At 42.7% G+C, this 20,477-nt stretch overlaps 2 protein-coding genes across 2 annotated transcripts in view; both read left to right on the forward strand.

Moving 5' to 3' along the window:
* LOC115389538 (sialoadhesin-like) overlaps window positions 1-20,477 on the forward strand; it is a 77,036-nt gene that overhangs the window by 10,720 nt on the left and 45,839 nt on the right. The window lies entirely within an intron of this gene.
* LOC115391163 (B-cell receptor CD22-like) lies at window positions 2,976-18,537 on the forward strand. Its single transcript, XM_030095289.1, has 7 exons — window positions 2,976-3,059; window positions 6,618-6,974; window positions 7,073-7,297; window positions 7,384-7,725; window positions 8,128-8,337; window positions 8,596-8,843; window positions 18,514-18,537. Exons 1-7 carry the CDS (start codon window positions 3,005-3,007, stop codon window positions 18,535-18,537), a joined length of 1,461 nt encoding a protein of 486 aa, XP_029951149.1. The 5' UTR covers window positions 2,976-3,004.

A 20,477-nucleotide genomic window follows, 5' to 3' on the forward strand; every position in this document is an offset into this window, starting at 1 on the left:
TATTCACACAAATCTTGAGAGCAGCAGTTCCACTCCAACAGGAGAGCTTCACAGAGTTCCCAGTAGAGCGGCAGAGAGGAGGAAGGTTCCCAGAAGGCATCGAGCAGAGCGGTGGGCGGTCAAGGCGGGTCTCGGAGGCGGTCTGGAGAGGCTGGCTGTGAGCTGAGCTCCCGTGCTGTTGTCCCAGGTGGGTACAGGCAGCACAGACTGGAGACGGGGAGAGTGGAGTTAGAGAAGCGCAAAGAGGCAGCAACACAGGAGCTGACCGTGTTCTCAGAACAGTGACTAACTGTGGCGAAAAGACAGTCCGGCATCGAGTGGCACCACCAGCCAGGTTAAATCGGGGGAAGACCAGGTGTAGGTGATCAGGCCACTCTGCCCCAGGTGAAGCTCATCAGCTGATTGCACTGGCCCAGCCGCTCCTGTCCACACGCACCAAGACACGCCCACCTGAGGAGTAGAAAGGGAGGGGGAAGGAGGAGAAACGGTGCAATGCTGCTCCTATGTGACAGCTGAGGCGGAGGACATGACAGCACCTCCCCCTCTACGTCCGCCAAGTGGCGCACGACCCAGAAGACCCGGGTTCTGGCGGTGGAAGTCACGGACCAGGGCAGGATCCAAAATGCGACTGTGGGGAACCCAGGAGCGCTCCTCTGGGCCATAGCCCTCCCAGTCAACCAGGGACTGGAGACCCCGCGGCGTACGTCCACCAAACGTCGTACAGTGTCGACCAAGCCACCAAAAAGTTCTCCCCCAAATTATTCTGGTGCCGGAGCGGCACTGCAACTTTCAAGTGCCAATTTAGCACTGTAGCAGTACTTGCAGTGAATATGTCAGGGCACATTGTACACATCATTGAATATTTGTAACATATTTATTGTGGAAAATAAGTATTTTTAAAGTTGAAAAACTCGTTTATGCACCTTTAAACTTTGAAGTTTTGCTATGTAGCACAGGGCATATGTCACAAAAATGTCTTCTTTCTTGCCAATTTTAATTGAAATTATACCATGTGGAACAAAATACAGTGAAATGTAAAGAAAAACAAAAAAAAACTGCAGCTGTTGCATTATGTACAGCTTTTTAAAAACTCACCCTGACAGCATTGCTTTGAGTCGAATGCCGGTTTGTTATTTTTGCAAAGGTTTCTTCCTTCCAAAAGAGAGTTTTTCTTTTCCACAATCGCTTTCCTTGCTCATGTAAAACAGCAGAGAAATGACTGAGAGGTACTAAATGCTGAACTGAACTGAATTAAATCTGTTATGGCAGTATCACCGATAGCTCAGCTCGACTCTCACTCTTGTGCTTTGTATCGGCCCGGATGGGCGCGTTTGGGCCCACGGGCCTCATGTTAACACACCTGGTCTAACTTTAGAACACAAAACTGTTTTGCATCTCATTTAGTGTGGTGAGAATGTGAAACAGTGAGGAACTTAATGTTCAAAAATAGAAAAAAAGGGCATTATTATGATTGTCTGTCTCTTGTATTCATGTTTAAAAGTAAATAAAAACAGAATTTAAAAAAAAAATACTTTGTGTTAGTCAATGATGCACTATAATCAGGTTGATTACTCTGATTACCTGAAATGGGTGAGAATTGGTGCATTTTCAGGACAGGAGAACAGAAGTTTTCACACCGGAGGTATTACTGCCCTCTGCTGCCATTCATGTGCTGAGCATCTGCAGCAAGGTGAAACAAAAATCACCTGTGACAATTGTCAAAAATGGGTGACTTCCACATACTTTTCTAGAACTTCCAGTCTAATGATGATTTATTATACTGGCCGTCACACTTCTGATAATAACATCAGCTGTGTTTTGACTTGTTTGACTCCATCGATGTCTTCTGAGCTGTGTTGCATGAGCTTCTGTCAAACACCTGGAAAATACTATTCAGAAAGTTTTTCATGAAGTCAGAATTAAATCAAATTTGATAAATGTTCTATTTTTAAATAGTAAAACACTATCTGGTAAAACTCCATCAAAATAGAAAATCAGAAATCTTAAAATGTGTTTCAGTAATTTCCCCCTCGTAAAAAAAACTAAAATTGCCGCAGAGCTTGCAGATGAAGAACTGACAGATGTGAAGTTAACACATAATGAGGCCTGAGCTTTGCTTTGCCCCATGGCAGACCCACTTCTTCCTGATCTTTCACCACAGTCCTTTGCCAGGTGCTTCTTGTCCTGTCTCTGTTCCCCGTGAGTTCAGAAACCTTCCTATACTGAGATCAATGGCTCTGAATAGCAGGATCCCTCTAATGCAGGATGGATTCAATCACATGTTTTGTGTATTTAAATAATCATCGTCAACCACAAAGAAGCACATTTGGCATCACAAGTATTGATACTTTCACATGAATCCACACATGACAGAGCGTCGGTGTGTAACTGAACCTGATCAGGCTGAAACCTGCAGGACTGATGGTTTGGTCTGTTTTCTGTGAACAACAGAAACAACAGAAACCCTTCAGTGTCAGAGAAACTGGAATAAGTCCTGCTGTCTCCCAGTGGCAACATGCAGGTGTCTGTCATTTTAACACATCAGTTGCCATCTTATTGTCATAGTAAAAAAATTAAAAAAAAAGGCTGTGGAGCTTGAAAACTAACTTTATTCAAGAAAAAAAAACTACATAAACAATGAAAGAAGATGGTATGAACACAATGTTAGCAGCAGAAATCACACAAGACGTTCATTTCAAGCCCTGGAGTGAAAGCAATGCTGGGGGAGCTGTGGCTGATTCACCTGCTTCGTTCAGCAGCAGGACAGAGAGAAGCAGAGGTGTCAGTTTTGTGCACAGCTTCTCTTTCATGGCAGGGATGTTCAGACGAAGGTGTGTAAACAGGAAGGAAGCTCGGACGCTATTCAGCAGAAGATGTGAGCGTTTGTGGCGGCCGTGGAGGTGTCTCCTTCAAGACCACAACCCAATGAGCAACGCTCGCCTTTATTTCTGGTTTCTGATTCTGACGCACGGCTCTTCACTCTGAGACGAGGAGGAAAGCAGCTATGAGTTTATCTGCAGCTGTGAGGGGATTTGTGGCCATTATTCTCTCTATTTCAGGTACTGAACTTTTACATTTAGTTTTTTAGTTTTCCTTTTTTAGTGTTGTTTAGTTGGATTTATATGATGCATCACAAATATTTCAGGAAAATGTAATCCTAAAAAATTACACTAAAAAAAGACTAAAACTAAAATTTAAGATTTTTATGTTGCGATGCGCCATATTTGAGGAGCACTGTAGTGTTTGGGGTTTTTCAGTGTTTTCACACTGAAAGCACAGTTACTTCCTGTTGGTTGGTTCCTGGGTGGTCAGACAGCCTGAACTCTGTTATAACAAATAGAATATAGTGATTCCATGTGGCTGTTGGTGAATCCAAATAAAAATACAGTATATCAAGACAAAAAGGTATAAAAACATAAATAAAAGTTATTTTCCATATTTAAAATTCAGGTTGGTTATTGTGTTGAATGGTAGTGGACGACACTTACATGGCACTTTTACACTGCATTGACAGAGCCCAAAGCACTTTACACTGCATTATCACATTCACACACCAGTGGAGGCGGCTGCCATGCAAGGCGCTCAGTCCATCCCCTGGGGGCAGTTTGGGGTTCGGTGTCTCGCCCAAGGACACTTCGACATGCAGACAGGGGGGAGACAGGAATCGAACTAACAACCTCCTGATTGCAAGATGACTGCTCTCCCAACTGAACCACACCTGCCCCCGAATGAATAATGTGCTCTGGAGTTGCTTCCACATGTAACCCTCCCTTCGTGTCTGCACCGTTCTGTGGTGTGTTTTAGGTTCGGGAGGAAGTTTGATTGAAAATCTCTGATGTATCTATTTAGCTGAACCTTCTGTCCTTCACTCAAAACACAAGATGACAACAATATGGCGATTCAAAAAATTATATTGAAGAAACAACACAAGAATCAACACAAGAATCAACTCTTTACAACAATAATTTCGCCCACATCTTTTTGTTTTTTTTCCCAAGAAATGTCCAATTCACAGTGGCTGGCCAGGCAATAAAAACCAAGTAAACAATAAAGAAAAAACTGCTGAGTGCACTCAGAAAAAATCCTACCGCCCCTTTATAACGAGTGTCCATGAGATGGCCCAAGATGGTGGAGATGGGGGATGGAGACAAGGATGAAGAAGGGGATGAAGATGGACATCGCCCAGAGTGGCACGCCTTGAAGAATGGGGTCGCTGAACGGGATCCAAGAAAAACCAGCCTGCACAGATGTGCAGGGCAATTAATCACACAAATATATAACTATTCTTTTAAATAAAGTTCTCATGTCAGTCTTTTTCCATCTCACAACAGGCACTACATGAACAACGCAATTTCCAATATAATTCAAACAGACAAAATAGCATTTTCCATTCACAGTACAACAATACACGAGGATTCAGTAACACACAGAATGTTCGGTCACACAAAACATCTTCCACCATCTGCACACGTGCAACAATGATCAGCACAATAAAACAGAAGTCATAAAACAGAGCAACACATAAAATACTGATCAACACCAACAGAAAGCTAATTAATTCCCCTCAAATATATCCAGACTGGTTTTTTTTTACATGACCTCATGCTTTTACCTCGTCACGTTGCAGCATGCTAAAGCAACACTGAAAAAACGGCCATAACTCACCGGAATATCGATTTATACGGGGTTCAAAGGGGGTCTGGTACGTCTGGTCAACTCCTGCAGTCCTGTAGACGATCTCGGTCACACATATAATCTGAATCTTATCTCTAAAGAAATCTCCAGCTCAAAAAGTGTCTCTATAATCTGGCGCAGACCGAGGAGAGACAACCGAGATGGCGGATCTCAGTGAGATAGCCGCTCCCAGTGTTTTTCCATGCACCAGAATCTCTTTCTAGGGACAAATCACAGTTCTTTGCTGACACTTACTGACCAACTTGAAGTACCAGTTTTGAGCAAATCAATGGGACAATCACAATGCACATAAAACATACACATTTATTAACTTGGGGTTATCAACCCTGGTTACACACATGTGATCAATATGAAAGAAACATATATCACTCAGTTCAGGCTACAGAACCAACTTTAATTCTATTTATTAGAATGTTCTTCTTTTTTAATTCAGCAGCTGTTCCTCAGCACCCATTTCGATTTGAGTGCAGTATCAGACTACAATAAAGTCCTTTTGAAACTTGCTTGAAAAAACAAAATCACACTATAAATTACTGACATTGTATTTTTTTAAACAAAAAACATTAAAAACTCATGAAAATGAAAAAAGAAGGAATTTGTCATCCCCGTTGACTCTGCTTGCTGTTATTCAGAACTGATTATCATGTCAGTGTCTATGAATGATTAACATTTCACTTCAGCCAATCGACAAATAAATGCAAATTTAATACAGTTCAAGACTCACAGTGTGCTTCACTGAGGTGTAGTGGTGAACAGCCTCACCTCATCAGACCAGTCGGTTTGAATCTGGGTGTATGTTGTGTGTCTTTCATCTGTGTGTGTCTGGATTTTCTTCATTTTCTTGTTTCCTTCCTCAGTTCAAACACAAATTCAAGGTTGTTCAGGCCACATTTACATTTCAAGTTTTAATACCCAGATCAGATTTGAATTCAGTTTCTTTTGACTGTCTGGTTACTGATTTTATCAAGTCACCCTTCTCTGATTCTCACGAGAAACACTGTACATGTGTATTTATAGAGTTCTAAACATCTGAACCAAGTTCTACCTGTGTAGCCAAAAACATGGAGGCTGCTTGAGAAGTTCATCAAACACTGATGGATTTTTATTCAGAGAAGGAGGGAAAGATCCAGAATTACATGTCATGCAGATGATCCAATCATTTCCTCCTCTGTTCAAAGACTGAGAAGTCATGTGACTTCTTCAACTGGCCACTGTGCTGATTTTCCTCCTGTCGAACAGCCTCCATGCATCTCATTTATTCGCTGCTTGTTCTCGATTTATGCAGAAAATGAACAGAATGGTTGCAGATTTGATGACAAGGCAACGTCAAGAAACTCCCGTCAGGCTGGTTACTCGGTGCTCGCTTCAGCACATTTCTCAGAAATTAAACTCCACATATGAATGAGGCCTGGATCTAATCTTAAAATATACAATGAACATTTTGCTTTATCATTTGAAAATCTAAGACTCAGACATTGTGAAAGATTTAAACATGAAGGTAATCAGTTTAGCCACTAAAGTTGGATTTATCTTGATAGTTTGGTTGATCTTAATTCTAACATGCTGACATGAATAGGGAAGTTGCTTTATCTGAAAAGCAGCTTCATGATGAGAGCCGTGGTACATCCACTTTTATACAGATGTAAATTTAAAACACTCAAAAGTTCGATTTTTAGTGATGTGAAAATTATTTTCCTTTTTTGTGCGTTGTACCAAATTGTAATGACTGTAGGTATGACACCTCTCCAGATCTACAGTATGTAAGGAAGATTTCCATTCTCCCTCCTATAAGTCACATATTTTAGTTGTTTTCCGAGTTATAAAACTAAAGGAAAAACTTATAACTGATCAACAACTTCCACCACTTCACCATGTTCTTCTACTTCACCATGTACCTGATGGAGGTTTGTTGCCTGTTGCAGTGACACAGGGTCAGACGGACTGGGGGGTGAACTATGGTCCACCTGAGATCTGTGCCCTGAAAGGATCCACAGTGGAGATACGGAGCACCTTCACATATCCTCTCAGAAAGAATGGACTGAATACGACAGTGGAGCAGATGTTCTGGTACAAACAAGGCAAGAACAGTGAACCAGTGGATCTGAGAACAGACTCGCAGTACGCAGGTCGTGTGCGTTATGACTGTGGTGACAGGAAGTGTATTCTGAGCATCACAGACCTGACAAAGAGGGATTCAGCTGAGTACAGGTTCAGGTTCATCACAAACCATCCAGGTGGGAGTTTTACTGGAAAACCAGGAGTCAAACTGTCTGTCACAGGTATCAACACTTTTTTTAAACTACATCAAATAATCCAAGAGATGTTCAACATTTATAAACTGTTATAACTTTTTCCATGCTGTTTCTCTACAATTCAGGTCTGAAGGTGCTCCAGATAAAAACAACTCACTGCCTTCAATATTGTAAATGGTCAGAGATGGAGTGCAGCAGCAGTTGTGTCCCTCAACCTTCTTCCTACATCTGGTACCAAAATGGGAAGAAAATTGACAACTCACAAAAATTATATTCAGCATATTTTGATTCTGTGGCCAGTGTTTCCTGTGCTCTGGAAGGCTATGAGAGTTTTTCTTCTCCCACACTGTGTAGGTACACTTCATGGACTGGAGCCTGAGCTGATGGAAGAAGGTTGATAAAACTTCTTAATGGAGGATTTCCATATTGTTTTCAGGTGTCTACAGTGGTTCATGCACTGCAGTGACTTATGCCAACAGAAGCATCTGTGCCTTCAGAGGATCATCAGTGAGCATTTCTTGCACATACAGCATCAGAGATGGTGCTGATGAGCCAGAATTCTGGTTCCGTCAACGGGGGACGACCACACAGCCTGAAGACGTTCAGAGAGACCCTCGATATGCAGATCGAGCTCTGCTCGAAGTCACAAAGACAGGACAATCCACACTGACCATCAGGAACTTGACAAAGAGAGATTCAGGAGAATATCGCTTCAAATTTGGAAAGAAGAGCGACGAGTGGACCAACAGTCTCCCAGGAACGACTCTGACAGTCACAGGTAAAACTGAAAGCTAGCATATGGTACAATGTTGCAAACACAACACTAAAAATGATCAAAACCAGATTAGTATTGATTTACTACCAAAACGCCTCTAAAATCTCTTTGTGGTGAGGCCTGGTTGACCCCAGCCTGGACAGCCTGGACAGAACAGCAAGCAGTGTTGAGGTACACATCCAGAGGTCAGGTGAAGAGGTCACATGACTTCTCAGTCTTTGAGCAGAGGAGGAAGTCATTTGCAGCATTATAAGATGCAAATTATGGCCCTTTTCCTGTTTCTCTGCCGAAGAATGTCTGGTGATCTTCTCATTCACCACGACTTTAGTATTATGTCAGTGTCTATTTCTGAAGTGGAGGAGATGCTGTGTGTTTCTGTGTGTTTGACTTTCTCCTCCTCCACAGATCCAGATATCAAGGTGCAGGTGATCTGGTCTCCCGTTGGTCCAAAGCTGATCTGTCACAGCAGCTGTTTACGCCCTGGCCCTTCTTCTTTTGTGTGGTACAAGAATGGAGAGAGAATCCACAGTGAAACATCCTTCCTGTATGGAGGAATGGTCGATGGAGCAGACAGACTCTCCTGTGCTTACGAAGGTTACCGCTCTGACCCAGTGTGTGAGTTCACTTCACGGTACTTTGACAGACACCACAAGACTGCAGCAAGTTCACGTTCTGGCCTGAAAGAGGATTAGTTATAACAGAGAAAAGTACCACGACCACTTCAGCAGAATTACTGACAAAGCTAAACGATGAATCCGCCATGCCGGCAGAAATCAGGAGTACTTCATACTGCTATTCACACATTAAACCTCCAGCTGTTCCATGTGGTGCATCTGAAAGACATTCATGTCATTCCATGTTTCTGCTTCACAGATGCTCCCACAGTTCCCAAAGTGTTGATGAGTAACTCTGGTGACGTTATGAAGGACACTTCAATCTCTCTGACGTGCAGCAGTGACGCTAATCCACCAGCTAAATATTTCTGGTATAAGAAGAAGCAAACGCTGGTTCATGAGGAGGAGCTCCTCTTCAGCTCCATCCAGCCGTCTGACACTGGAGACTATCACTGTGAAGCTGAGAATGATCTGGGAAGCGTGAAGTCCACATCTGTCTTCATCAGTGTGAAATGTGAGTCAATCCTCTTCTCTTTTGAAAGTATAAATCATCTCATGTCTGGCTGGGTTCATCTCTGAAGGCAATCAGATTAAAGTGAAAACGGACGACTTTTTTTTGGTTTGTTTATTTTCATTCAAAATATAACACAAAAAACATACATAAAGAAAATAATACAATACAAGAATGGATGAAAAAGGAGCAGAAAGAAGAATAACTTGTAATGTCTGCCCCTACTTTCATCATATCATATTTTCCTAATATTTACAAACACCATCATCTTTTTCACCTGATTTTACATTAGTTACACACCTATTTTCATTTTTTTTTGGAGCATTCTGGAAGTTCATTTACACAAACACAGTTTTTGGAAAACAGCTCGACTTCACAACTGTAGTGAGACGTTCCTCTGAACTTCTATTCATGCTCTGTCCATGCAAATGTGAGTTTACTGCTTATTGTTGAACTTTATAGAGTACTGTCCTCTGTGTGCATGAGTGTGTAGTTTCATTACAAAAACAACCAATGCTGTAGTCATTTTTCTGCTTTAATATAATTTGTAGTTATTGTTGTGGAATTTTTGGTGAATCAGAGCCAAAGATGACGAGTCAAGGTGTTGACGCTGCACAAGGAGGATTTATTGAGGAATGCAGAGGAAGCACACACAAATCAGCTGATTGAGAGCAAGGCTGTTGCTCCTGGGAGAATCCAACCCGACTCTGGCATGACTTCCGGCCATGCCAACTCATATAGCTAGATCTCACGAGACTAGCAGACGCTGTTTCCAAGTGACTTCAGACAAAACAGAGCGGCCTTCACACTGTGTTCCTGAGAACTTTGAAAACAAAGCATTATTCCACATCAATCCCTCCTGTTGTTAAATTTCAATTTAAATAAAACCAGACACAAAATAAATTCGAATTTTAACAATAATCTAACTCACTATCGGAAACAGTAAAGCCAGACAAAGTAAAACCACTTTTCATTTGCATCACACGTCAATATTAATGTTCTCCATAAACATCAATAAGATCAGTTCCTCCAAGTGCATTGTCATTTTTATTTTATATGTCCTAAGTTACCTATGTTTCAACGACCATTTCCAACTGATCCACTGTCACAGAAACACCAAGCAGCACTCAGTCATGGATGCACAATTTAAACAAACCAGCAACCCATGGGACAGTGACAGCTGCAAATACCTTCATGCCAAACAATCAATCCTGGTCCAGGCCAATCAACCAGGAAGGCAAAAGACAATCAGTGGCCGCGATGTGTCCAATCAAGCTAAACTAAGAAAAGAAAGAAAAACCCTTAAAATTAGCAAACACATTGAACAACAATAAAACACTGAACATCTGGTCGTTCTCAAAGTCAGTCATCAATGTCAATGTTAGTATGTTAGTAAGTTAGTTTGTCAGACTGTTTGTCACAGTCATAGTCACATTCACACATATTCAATTGAGCAGATATTTCAAAGGTAAAATTAAAACCACAGAACATGGCTTCATAACCCGACCTCCCTGCTGACAGGCACTCTGTGCTTTATTCACCAGCAGCAGAATGTGACGCATGTACTACGCATCCGTCGCCCCGAACCAAAACCTGCTGCAGTGATAATCTCTGCTGGAGCATCAGCTGCTCTCAGACTATTTAGGAGCCCAGGAACCCAGTCAGGAGTCTGCAAGAGAAACAAGCATCAGGGTGAAACCGTGATCCATGTGTCCGAACCAGAATACCTGTAGAGAACCGTCCCTTCTCCTGGAATAGAGATGACAGGGTGGTCCGTAGCCAGGTAATCCCAGACCAGAGGCTGATGTTTAGTCTTCCTCCAGATGTTGACCCTCCTGTGACGCTGTTTCTGTTCACTCCAGTCCTGCAGAAACATCCTTGTGTGGTTGTTTCGAACACAGAGTCTACAGCTGCAAACCAAAAATCCAGTGACGACAGCATTCTGCCAGACCGAGAAAAGACAACGTCTCTTCTTTTAGTCTGTAGCGGCAGATTAGACCACAGTCCAGGTCTTCCCGAAGACCAGGACCGATTCTTCTCCTCCAGATCCTCTCCTCCAGAACGTGTTCAAGGAACGTCACTTTCAGCTGCAGCTGGGCTCAGGATGCTCGGTGGCCTCCCTCAGGGAGACAGTTCAGGAGTAGAACAGTGTCAGGCTCTTCAAGCTTCCTTCAACCTTTTGGTGTGAAAACATCAACCTCATACTGTATCAGAGTTCCACCTGACAGGTCCAGATCCAGATCCCCTCACTGCCGATGCACGAACTCCCAGACTAGAGACAAAGTCCTGGGCCAAATGTGAAACATTATTTACCTTTTTAGGTGAATGCAGGCAAATATTGCCTTTCAGGATCCAATCTGAGTGAAAATAATGCAGCAGACAGGTCAGACAGGTCAACGACTGGATAGTAGCATGAGTCAGAGGTCCAAAAGACAAAATGATTTTAAAATCAGTAGATTTTGAAGTAGCAGATAGTACAGTTCAGTTGATTTCTATAAAATCTTGGAAAAATGTCCACCCATCAGGTCCTCCTCGTCTTGGTGTAAAAAGACTCGGTACTAAACATCACTGAATCATTCAATGACTTCATAAAACATTCAATACCTCCCATGACTTCAGGACAAATATTCTATTTTCTATCTGTAGCAGTTCGACATTTAGCTCCCGTGTGATTCTGTGAGGTTTAGTCGATGCTAAATCTGAGTAATCTCTTTATAGTTAGTCCACAAATTCTCCAACTAAATCAAATAAAGGTGCAAATGTAATTCATTTCAGTAGATTTCAAAGTTAGGAATGTAGATTCATAGACAGTAACAAATTCTTGTAGCACAGTCATGTAAAAATATTGTCATGCTAGTTTTGTTATGCCGAAGGGGAAGGTCGAGATAAACCTGTTGCTTCTGTCTCCCCCTTCACTCAGTTTGAAAACCCGGAATGTGACCTCCAAGTTATTTCATTGAAACTGTATTGAAACAAATTCATTTCATTAATTCACTTTAATTCTTCACCCATCTGAGCAATTGGTCAATAATTAAAACCATTTCACTGAAGCCCCACACCCTGTGTTCAGGTTACAGTGATGTGGGGGAGAAATGACCATCATGGAGGCTTCCTGCTGCCTCTGGTTCAGTCTGATCAGGACTGTTCAGCCCGTCGACCCACTGATATCTTCCTAGTGACTTATAGAACAAACAAAACACATAATTCATTCAAAAGCTAAAAAAGTATGGAATTTAAAACTCTTTAAAGTCTAATCTCTCTTCCCCCCAGTGTGTGTGTTCATGGCCTGACCTTGTCGCGGTCATGCTGCCTCATATTTTCCATCACGTTGCGGTACGCCGTTATCACGTCCGATGTTTTCACGTCCGATGTTTTCACGTCGTAATCAAACCCACCGCCTCCACAGCCTCCTCCCAGCCAGCCACCCAGCCACCAGGAGCAGCCGTCTCCAAGAATGCGTCCACTGCTTTCACAGTCACAACATCTCCCCTCCTGTATGGAAAGTCTCAGCAGAACAGAAGAACAGAGAATCACCACACATGTCATCATCATAGAAAAACCAATTTTCTCGCTAAAATCTGAGTTTCGTCACTCCTGTGTGTGTATGTCTGCACTTCCCGCTGCTGACACAGCTTCTCCCTCCCGGTTGGCTGGTGCAGTGCAGCTGGCCGTGAGGATCGGGGCTGTGGATCGGAGCGGCGAGTGCCTGTACAGGACTTTATAACAAAACAAACACTCAAGAGAGAAAAACATATTAGTATATTATCATATTTGTCTATCAAACAGTGTGACTGGTGGACCTTCGTCTCCATTCTCTCACTAGTGCTGATATTTTCTCTGGATTGTTTTCTGTTCAGGGTCCTCGGCTCCTCAGCAGTCTGATAAGGAGGAACCACTGAAAGAACTGCTTCTTGTCAGTTCACTTTGGAGGGTTTAAAATAATGTGGAAATTTTGTCAAAGAAAATAGACTGCCTCTCAAATTCAGCAAATTCAGGTTGTCTTTTCTCTTTAACACAATCATGAATAATCATCCTGAGAGTTTGACCTCAGGGAACCATCCTCAAACCTGTCAATGGCTCAAGCAGTGACCTCTGACCCTGCATGCAGCTGGCAGTCTTGGAGAAATCAGTTTTCTCTCAAACAGGCCTGAATCACATGCTCTACAGCATTATCCAGGAAACGGTTCACAGGTGGAACTTCTGGCCTCTGCCCACCTACTGAAGATGGAAAAGAAAAGAAACTTATTTTGACAAACTTCCAGAGGCAGAGGTTTCTGAAAATTTAGCACTGAAGTACAAATACTGCTACATTGATTAATGCTCAATGACCCGTAAAAGTACCAGTATCAGAAAATACTTATGAGTGCAAAGCATGTCTCTAGACAAACTGCTCAAAGTATTGTTACTTTTAACCAATGGATGTTTTGTGTTGTCAGTAGCAGACATCTTATTTGATTCTTCTGATAAAATACTGCATTCAAAGTTTGTTCCTCAGAGGAATAATGAAAAACTATGTCAAGACAGCTTGTCTTGTGACCAAATGTAGATATAAGCAGGAATCTATTTCTATTGTATTCCCTCTCTTTAGGGAAAGGTGACTGTTTTTCCTTTATTTTGGTTTAATCTGCAGTTGAATTCGATTTTTAAGTAAATCAATTTTTAATATTGCAGAGTGAATCTCTCTCAGAGAACCAATCATCAATCACATCATAGATTAATCAACCCCGTCGTGATCAGACAGGCTATTACATTGAAAAATCTGAATATAAATTCAAATCTTGGGTGTCCTCAGTAGACTTGAGGTTAAAAATAGTGGAGTAGATTACATGTTCAACAAGCAAATTTGTTGACTCATTGATGGATTCCTTATTTTAAACATGTAAAAAGCAGGAAACAAAACAAACAGGTTGAAAACCTTCCCTTTGGTTAAAACCCTGCTTATTTTTCTTAACTTCCTGTTCTTCCTCCCTGTTCATCAAACCCTTCATCTCTTCACTTCACTCCGCCTCTCTCTCTATGTCTCTCTCTCTCTCTCTCTCTGTTCTGTCTCTCTCTCTCTGTCTCCCTGCTCTCTCTGTCTCTCTCTCACTCTCTCTCTTCTGTCTGTCTCTCTCTCTCTGTTCCGTCTCTCTCTCTCTCTTCTGTCTCTCTCTCTGTTTCCCTGCTCTCTCTCTCTCTCTGTTCTGTCTCTCTCTCACTCTCTCTCTCTCTTCTGTCTGTCTGTCTCTCTCTCTGTTCTGTCTCTCTCTTTCTCTCTCTCTTCTGTCTCTCTCTCTCTGTCTCCCTGCTCTCTCTCTCTCTCTGTTCTGTCTCTCTCTCTCACTCTCTCTCTCTTCTGTCTGTCTGTCTCTCTCTCTCTGTTCTGTCTCTCTCTCTCTGTCTCTCTCTCTTCCTGTCACTCTCTCTTCAGCATTTCTATCCTCACACTTCTCTTCTGCAACCGGTTTTGTGGCTCGAGTGAAGAGTCGCAATCCGTGTTTTACACAGAACCAGCAAATCAAAACCACCATGCATTAAAGTAAACTTTAACTCTCTCGGTGTTCTCAGATCACTCGGTTGTCTGCATAACCAGCCAGAAATCATCGCTCGGGCCGTAGATTGTGACTCTTCTAAACATTCCAATATCTTGATCCTGCCGACCACCCCGACCGGTGTGAACTTATCGAATAGTTGCTGAAAACTTTCAACGGGATCAGACCACGCCGTGCTGTTCTACTTCCTGTCTCTTCTGTTCCTATGTTTAACACTTTGGTGTTACCAAATGTTTAGCACAAACAATAACTGCACACAAAACAGCAACACAAACAGCAACACATGTCCTCTACAAACCTAAACAACCTCCCAGCATCATGACCTTCTTCTTTATTTACCCCCTTTTCTTTTAACGTGAAAGAGAGAGTCAGAGTCGTGAGGTGTGACCTGCAGAATCACACTCACCCAGTTTTCAAAAAGTTTCACCAGTAGAAACTTCCACATGCGACGCCACCCACAGTTGCAACAGTGCAGGTCAGCCCGTTAGGGAAATCATCAACCCTTCTGTTCCATGCACCAGGCCCGCCCTGGTGAAGAGGCTATATTAAGATACCCCGCAAGCTCTGCGGTGCGTCAATCTCGGATCGGATCCAATCCGAGTGAAAACAAAGTCGCTTCAGGGACTCAGCCCTTCCACGCCAGTGGCCCCCAGGGCCGTCCAGACTCCAAGTCTAGAAACTCTTCCTAAGCTCTCTCAGCCACAGTTCCAAGTTAGAATTAAATTATTACAACCCAATTGTTACTAATCATTAGCAATTGATTGATAAGAATCAATCAAAAATTTAGGGACATCTTTGGCTCTTTATGTTTAGAAATTTGCTTTTACAATTCCAATCAGCTATGAAATAGTTCTTTTATCTAGTCAAACATCCCCACAGGTAAGGCATTACTTCCTGAGTTAAATATTTAACAGAGGAAACATTTGCACTCACCTCGTTTATGTTGTATTTAGATTCCGGACGAGCCCCCAAACTGTTGTGGAATTTTTGGTGAATCAGAGCCAAAGATGACGAGTCAAGGTGTTGACGCTGCACAAGGAGGATTTATTGAGGAATGCAGAGGAAGCACACACAAATCAGCTGATTGAGAGCAAGGCTGCTGCTCCGGGGAGAATCCAACCCGACTCTGGCATGACTTCCGGCCATGCCAACTCATATAGCTAGATCTCACGAGACTGGCAGACGCTGTTTCCAAGTGACTTCAGACAAAACAGAGCGGCCTTCACACTGTGTTCCTGAGAACTTTGAAAACAAAGCATTATTCCACATCAGTTTTGTGAAGTGATTCATGTATTTTTTGATATGTTAATCTAGCTCTGTGTTGCAGTATAGAGGGTATTTTTACCAGTGACTAATTACGTCTATCGTGCTTGTTTTCTGATTGGCTGTTAAATTGAGATTATTGAAGTACTGTGAAGATTTCAGCAGAAGCCACTGGACCTTGGAGCAACACAGTCTTTTGACCTACACTGCATTTTTTAGTTAGCTTTCAGAAAAGTCTAGAGACAAGTTTCTTTTTTGTATGTTAATTTTTGTTATTAAAAGGTAAAAAGACAACTTCGGTTTCAAGACTTTTGCTTTTCCAAGTGCACGTGTGGAGTGCAAAGAACTTTGAGTTCCAAAGCTAGTGAGTCAGGCCTGCTGCACTCACAACCAACAACGCCAACTATTGGCCTGGCATGCTAACTGCATCATTTACAAGGATTCTGCCATTTCCATCTACATGGACATCAAGAAACTTTCTGAAGCAAAACCACAAAATGATTCTTTCTCATGTCGTCAGGTAAATGTCTCAAGGCTTTCTTCAGACTCAGCAGCTGTCCACGTTAAAGTTCAGTTTGCTTCTTCAAGATGTTCCAAAACCTCTGTCAGTTTCGGTGAGTCCGTCTGGTGAGATCGTGGAGGGAAGCTCAGTGACTCTGACCTGCAGCAGTGATGCTAACCCAGCAGCTAGCTACAGCTGGTACAGGGAGGACGACGTCTTTCCGTTAGCATTCAGTCAGACCTTCACCATCGATGACTTCAGACCTGAAGACAGTGGGAGTTATTATTGTACAGCTCAGAACAGTCGAGGAAGACAGACCTCCAACTTTCACCAGATTGTTGTAAAAGGTAAATTATTAAACTGACATTTGAATAAGATGGGTCACCTATGTAAAGACAACAGACATTTGTCTTTTGTTAATGTGAATCAGAGACTGATAATCCTCAAAACAGACAGAATCACCTGGTAAACTGGTCTCTTGATCTATTCTAACTAATGAGACTGAAATCCTTTTTTGTTTGTTTGTTTCTTTAGCAAAATTCCAAAAGATCCTGAATTTCATCCGTCTGGTTCTGGTGGTTCTGATGCTGATTCTTCTGCCTGTCCTGGGTCTTTGGATCAAGTAAAACAATTTAACCTCAGTCACATCAATTAGTTCTTTTTTTCATTTTCTCATGGAGTTCTTTTGTTTTAAAGTCATAAATTAAAATGAACAGAATGTGCAAGTAGTTGTTCTTTTTTCAATCCAGAAAGAAGAAATCTGGGAACTCACCAACTGAAACTGAGGCATGCATGGAGGTGATCGAGGTGAGACATCCTGGAGACAATATTTCTTTTAAATTTAAAACAAACAAACAAAAAACAAAACAAAACATGTCAATGTGCTGGAAAAATATGGCAAAAGGAAAAAAAGTCTTGAATTTGAATCAAACCAAAAATAAATAAATTGTCTAGTTGTCACTACTGACGCATTAGTTAGTCTGATAAATGAGTTTTATTAAAAGTGACTGTTTCATCTTCCCTCATCAGCTGGACTCTCATCCTGTTTATGAGAACACTGCAGACTTGAATCCAGACGGTCCAGAGGAGCAGGAAGACCTTCAGTGAAATTCATTCAGGTTTGAGCTCCTGGATTCGATGGGAACGCTCCACTCAAAGTTAATAATGCTGTTGAAAAACCAAGATATTTGTTGTGTGTGTTGGGATTTGTGGTTACACGAAAGAAACTATGGAGTAAAATTATTGCCAAAACCTCTCCAACACAAAAAACGTGTTTTATTCACAGCCGATGATTCACACACAAACACAGTGGCCCTCATTTATCAAACGGTAGTACGACCGTATATGGGCGTATGCCCGTCGTACGTCCATATGAAAGACGGGTTGGTTATTTATCAATTTGGTCGTGATCGTTCGGAAAGATGAAATCTCACGACAGGTCGGACATCGTGTACGCAAGTTTCAGTCAGTGCGGACTTGCGGTGCAGTGCAGAAGAACCTGGCGGAGCGTGAAAATAACTATAAAGCACATCTCAAACACGCCATAAAGCAGGAGCAGCACACATTCAGTACAGATTAAAAAATACATATGTGGCATTACGTGGTTGGAGGTGGGATTTCAATTGAGGGCCTGGGCCCTCATTGGCCGCTTGCGCCAGCTGGTGATCCATAAAAGTGCCGTTTCTTGGTCTGCCCCTGGGACGTCACGCATCTGCCCGCCTACCGGCGTTTCACTTCCGTGTTCTTCGGTGCCTCACGGCAGCACGGACAGTCACGCACATAGACGCGGACCTATGCCTCTCGCGGCACGATCGCTGGCAACCGGTGTAGCTCTCGGCTCGAGCCTCTCCCTTTTGAGGAGCTTCATTTCAGCTCAAAAGTGACGTGTTGCTGTTTTGCCCTGCCTCGATCCTCCGCGGCCAATTATCTGTTGCTTGTTGCTTTCGTACTCCGCTGTTGCTGCTTGCTGCTGTGCAGACCTGTCCTGTCGCAGCCTGAACTGCTTGTAACCTCTCCCTGCGCTCAGTGTGGCCGCCGCTAGGACAGCGCCTCGTTCAACTACAGGGAGGGTTTGACGTATGCTGCTGCAGTCTCGCCGAAGGAAGGCTGCGCAATCGGGACACTGTTTATCTCCCCTTCATTGTGGGAAGACTGAAATTCATTTTTCTTTATATAAATTGTAATATTTGTTTTGTTCTTTTCTAGGAGCTGGTGGTGGAGTCAAGTGGTGGTGGTGGTGGATTCCCCCTGGTGGTGGTCGTCCCGTTTAGTTTGTGGTGCACTTCCTTCTTTTGGTTTGCTGTGTTGAGTCTTTGTGTCTTTTCCCTTAGTTTAAGGTTTCTACCCCCCTTTGGTTCTCCCCCTCCCCAGTCACGGTTGAGCCCCAGCTCCTAGTCCCCTTTTTCACCGTAAGTGTGTGTGTGTGTTTGTGTGTGTGTGTGTGATAAGAAGCTTCATTATTTTAGATTCTTGGCCTTTTAAAAAGAGACTGTTATAATAAAGTATGGTCATACATATTTTTTTTCTTTCTGTAAATAAAATTTCTTAAAACCAACTGACTAGTCTCCGCCTCTCAGTAAAGTTCCGAACCTGTGTGCTCTAAGTTAATTCTCCAGGTGCAATTCCTGGGGTGGCGTTGTTGGCTTTGTTTAGATAGAGGAATCGACAAACTCCATTACCACTCCGCGTCACACATAATAAAAAATAAAATGATGCCCTTACGGAATATCTAATAAAATTCTTCCTCGTGGGATTAATAAGGGATTTTTAACTTTCAATAAGTCCGCTGGTTCATCCTGCCACGGAGGGAAGCAGTTTTAACAGTGCGCAAAGACGCACAGCTGCTGCTGCGGAGCAGCTTCAGACGCTCAGATCCAGCGGGGGAAACGCTGCTGTTCCTGTTCATCCCCGAAAAGGTGTGTGACTTTATTTAGGTAGTTTACACAATATTGCACTGGCGATAGAGTTACTTTTGATGCACTGGCGCCACAAGAGGATGCGGGAACCAGCAGAGCCACACTGGGTCTGGAGGAGGAGACAGGACCTGAAGAACCGCGACTGAAATGCAAATACACTCTAAAGTATAGAAAATTATTGATTTAATCAGTGATGTGATGCCAGCAGCCTGGAAAATAACATATGAACTAAAGGGAGGTTAAATACAGACAGAGGACGTTTAGTCAAACATTTTATGAAAACTTCTATAAATTTTTTTAATTTAAGCAACACCAGCAGCGAGTGGCATGCGCTGCCCTCGGTGGACTGAGTCCCGGGTCCTGTTCGGTCCTGTTCGGTCCTGTTCGGTCCTGTTCGGTCCTGTGCTGTGTCCCGGTCGGTCCGAGGTGTGTCTCGGTGGGACCGTCCCCGCTGTGGGGAGGAGACCGGGCCGCGGTGCCACGCTGTCTGACTCTGAGACATCATAAAACAAAACAATAAAACTCTGAGCTGTACAACATGAGTCGGCTTCATTATTTGTAATATCAGGGTTAAATTAACGGATCTATAATCTGCTCTGACCTCAGCCGGTGCCCGTTCATCCAGGTGACGCTGCTCACTGCTGCCGCGAACGGCGTCCTCCAGACTGCGTTTTTCTATTCTCCTTTAATTTCAGTTTATATTCTTCCAAAGAGCTCCTCCTGATTTCTCTCCACCTCAGACCTGAGAGGATCCATTTCCAGCTCCCAAAAGTTTCTTTTTTTGCCAAAATCGCTCCTTTTCAGTGTTTGACCTCACTGGGCGCGGCTTCGGAACTATGAATATTTCAGGGCGTAACGTGTTAATGACGATCAAATTCAGCCGCCGCATTTATCAACACCCGATCACTCAAACGCTGAGATCGGCGAGGTACGGAAGTTTCTGTAATGCAGCGCGAGAACCGTCGTACGATGAGCTCACCGCTCAGATATACACCCGTTTGAGAGATCGTTTGATAAATGAGGGCCAGTGTGTTTTGCAAAAGCAAAATGTCATTCACAACTAATGCACTTAGGGTTGTCCATCAAAAAAACGTTTCCACAAATTAAAAAATATATATCTGCACTTACATTAAAATATTCTTTAAGTGCAAAATAAAATCTTTCAAGATTAATTTTTTTTTCCAAGTACAAAAAACAATTTTGCGGGTTGGAGAAAAAAATCTGCAGGTTGGAGAAAAAATTCCGCGGGTTGGAGAAACTTTTCTGCGGGTTGGAGAAACTATTGGCTCCCCAGCGTCACGTGACTTTTGGCAGTGATTTTGCACCTTCCTGATTCGGAACCTTTTTTTTTTTTCTTTTTTTTTTTTAAATCAAATCTTTATTTAGAACAAAGTATTTACAAAACAAGTCAGGGTGTAA

This window comes from Salarias fasciatus, chromosome 6, assembly GCF_902148845.1.
Source record: "Salarias fasciatus chromosome 6, fSalaFa1.1, whole genome shotgun sequence".
Taxonomy (NCBI): domain Eukaryota; kingdom Metazoa; phylum Chordata; class Actinopteri; order Blenniiformes; family Blenniidae; genus Salarias; species Salarias fasciatus.

What these genes read in the sequence shown, in the direction of transcription:
- LOC115391163 (XM_030095289.1), top strand. Translation starts at nt 3,005, where the DNA reads ATGAGTTTATCTGCAGCTGTGAGGGGATTTGTGGCCATTATTCTCTCT. An exon ending in CATTATTCTCTCTATTTCAG is followed by an intron (nt 3,060 to 6,617) that starts GTACTGAACTTT and finishes TGCCTGTTGCAG; the next exon opens with TGACACAGGGTCAGACGGAC. An exon ending in TTACCGCTCTGACCCAGTGT is followed by an intron (nt 8,338 to 8,595) that starts GTGAGTTCACTT and finishes TCTGCTTCACAG; the next exon opens with ATGCTCCCACAGTTCCCAAA.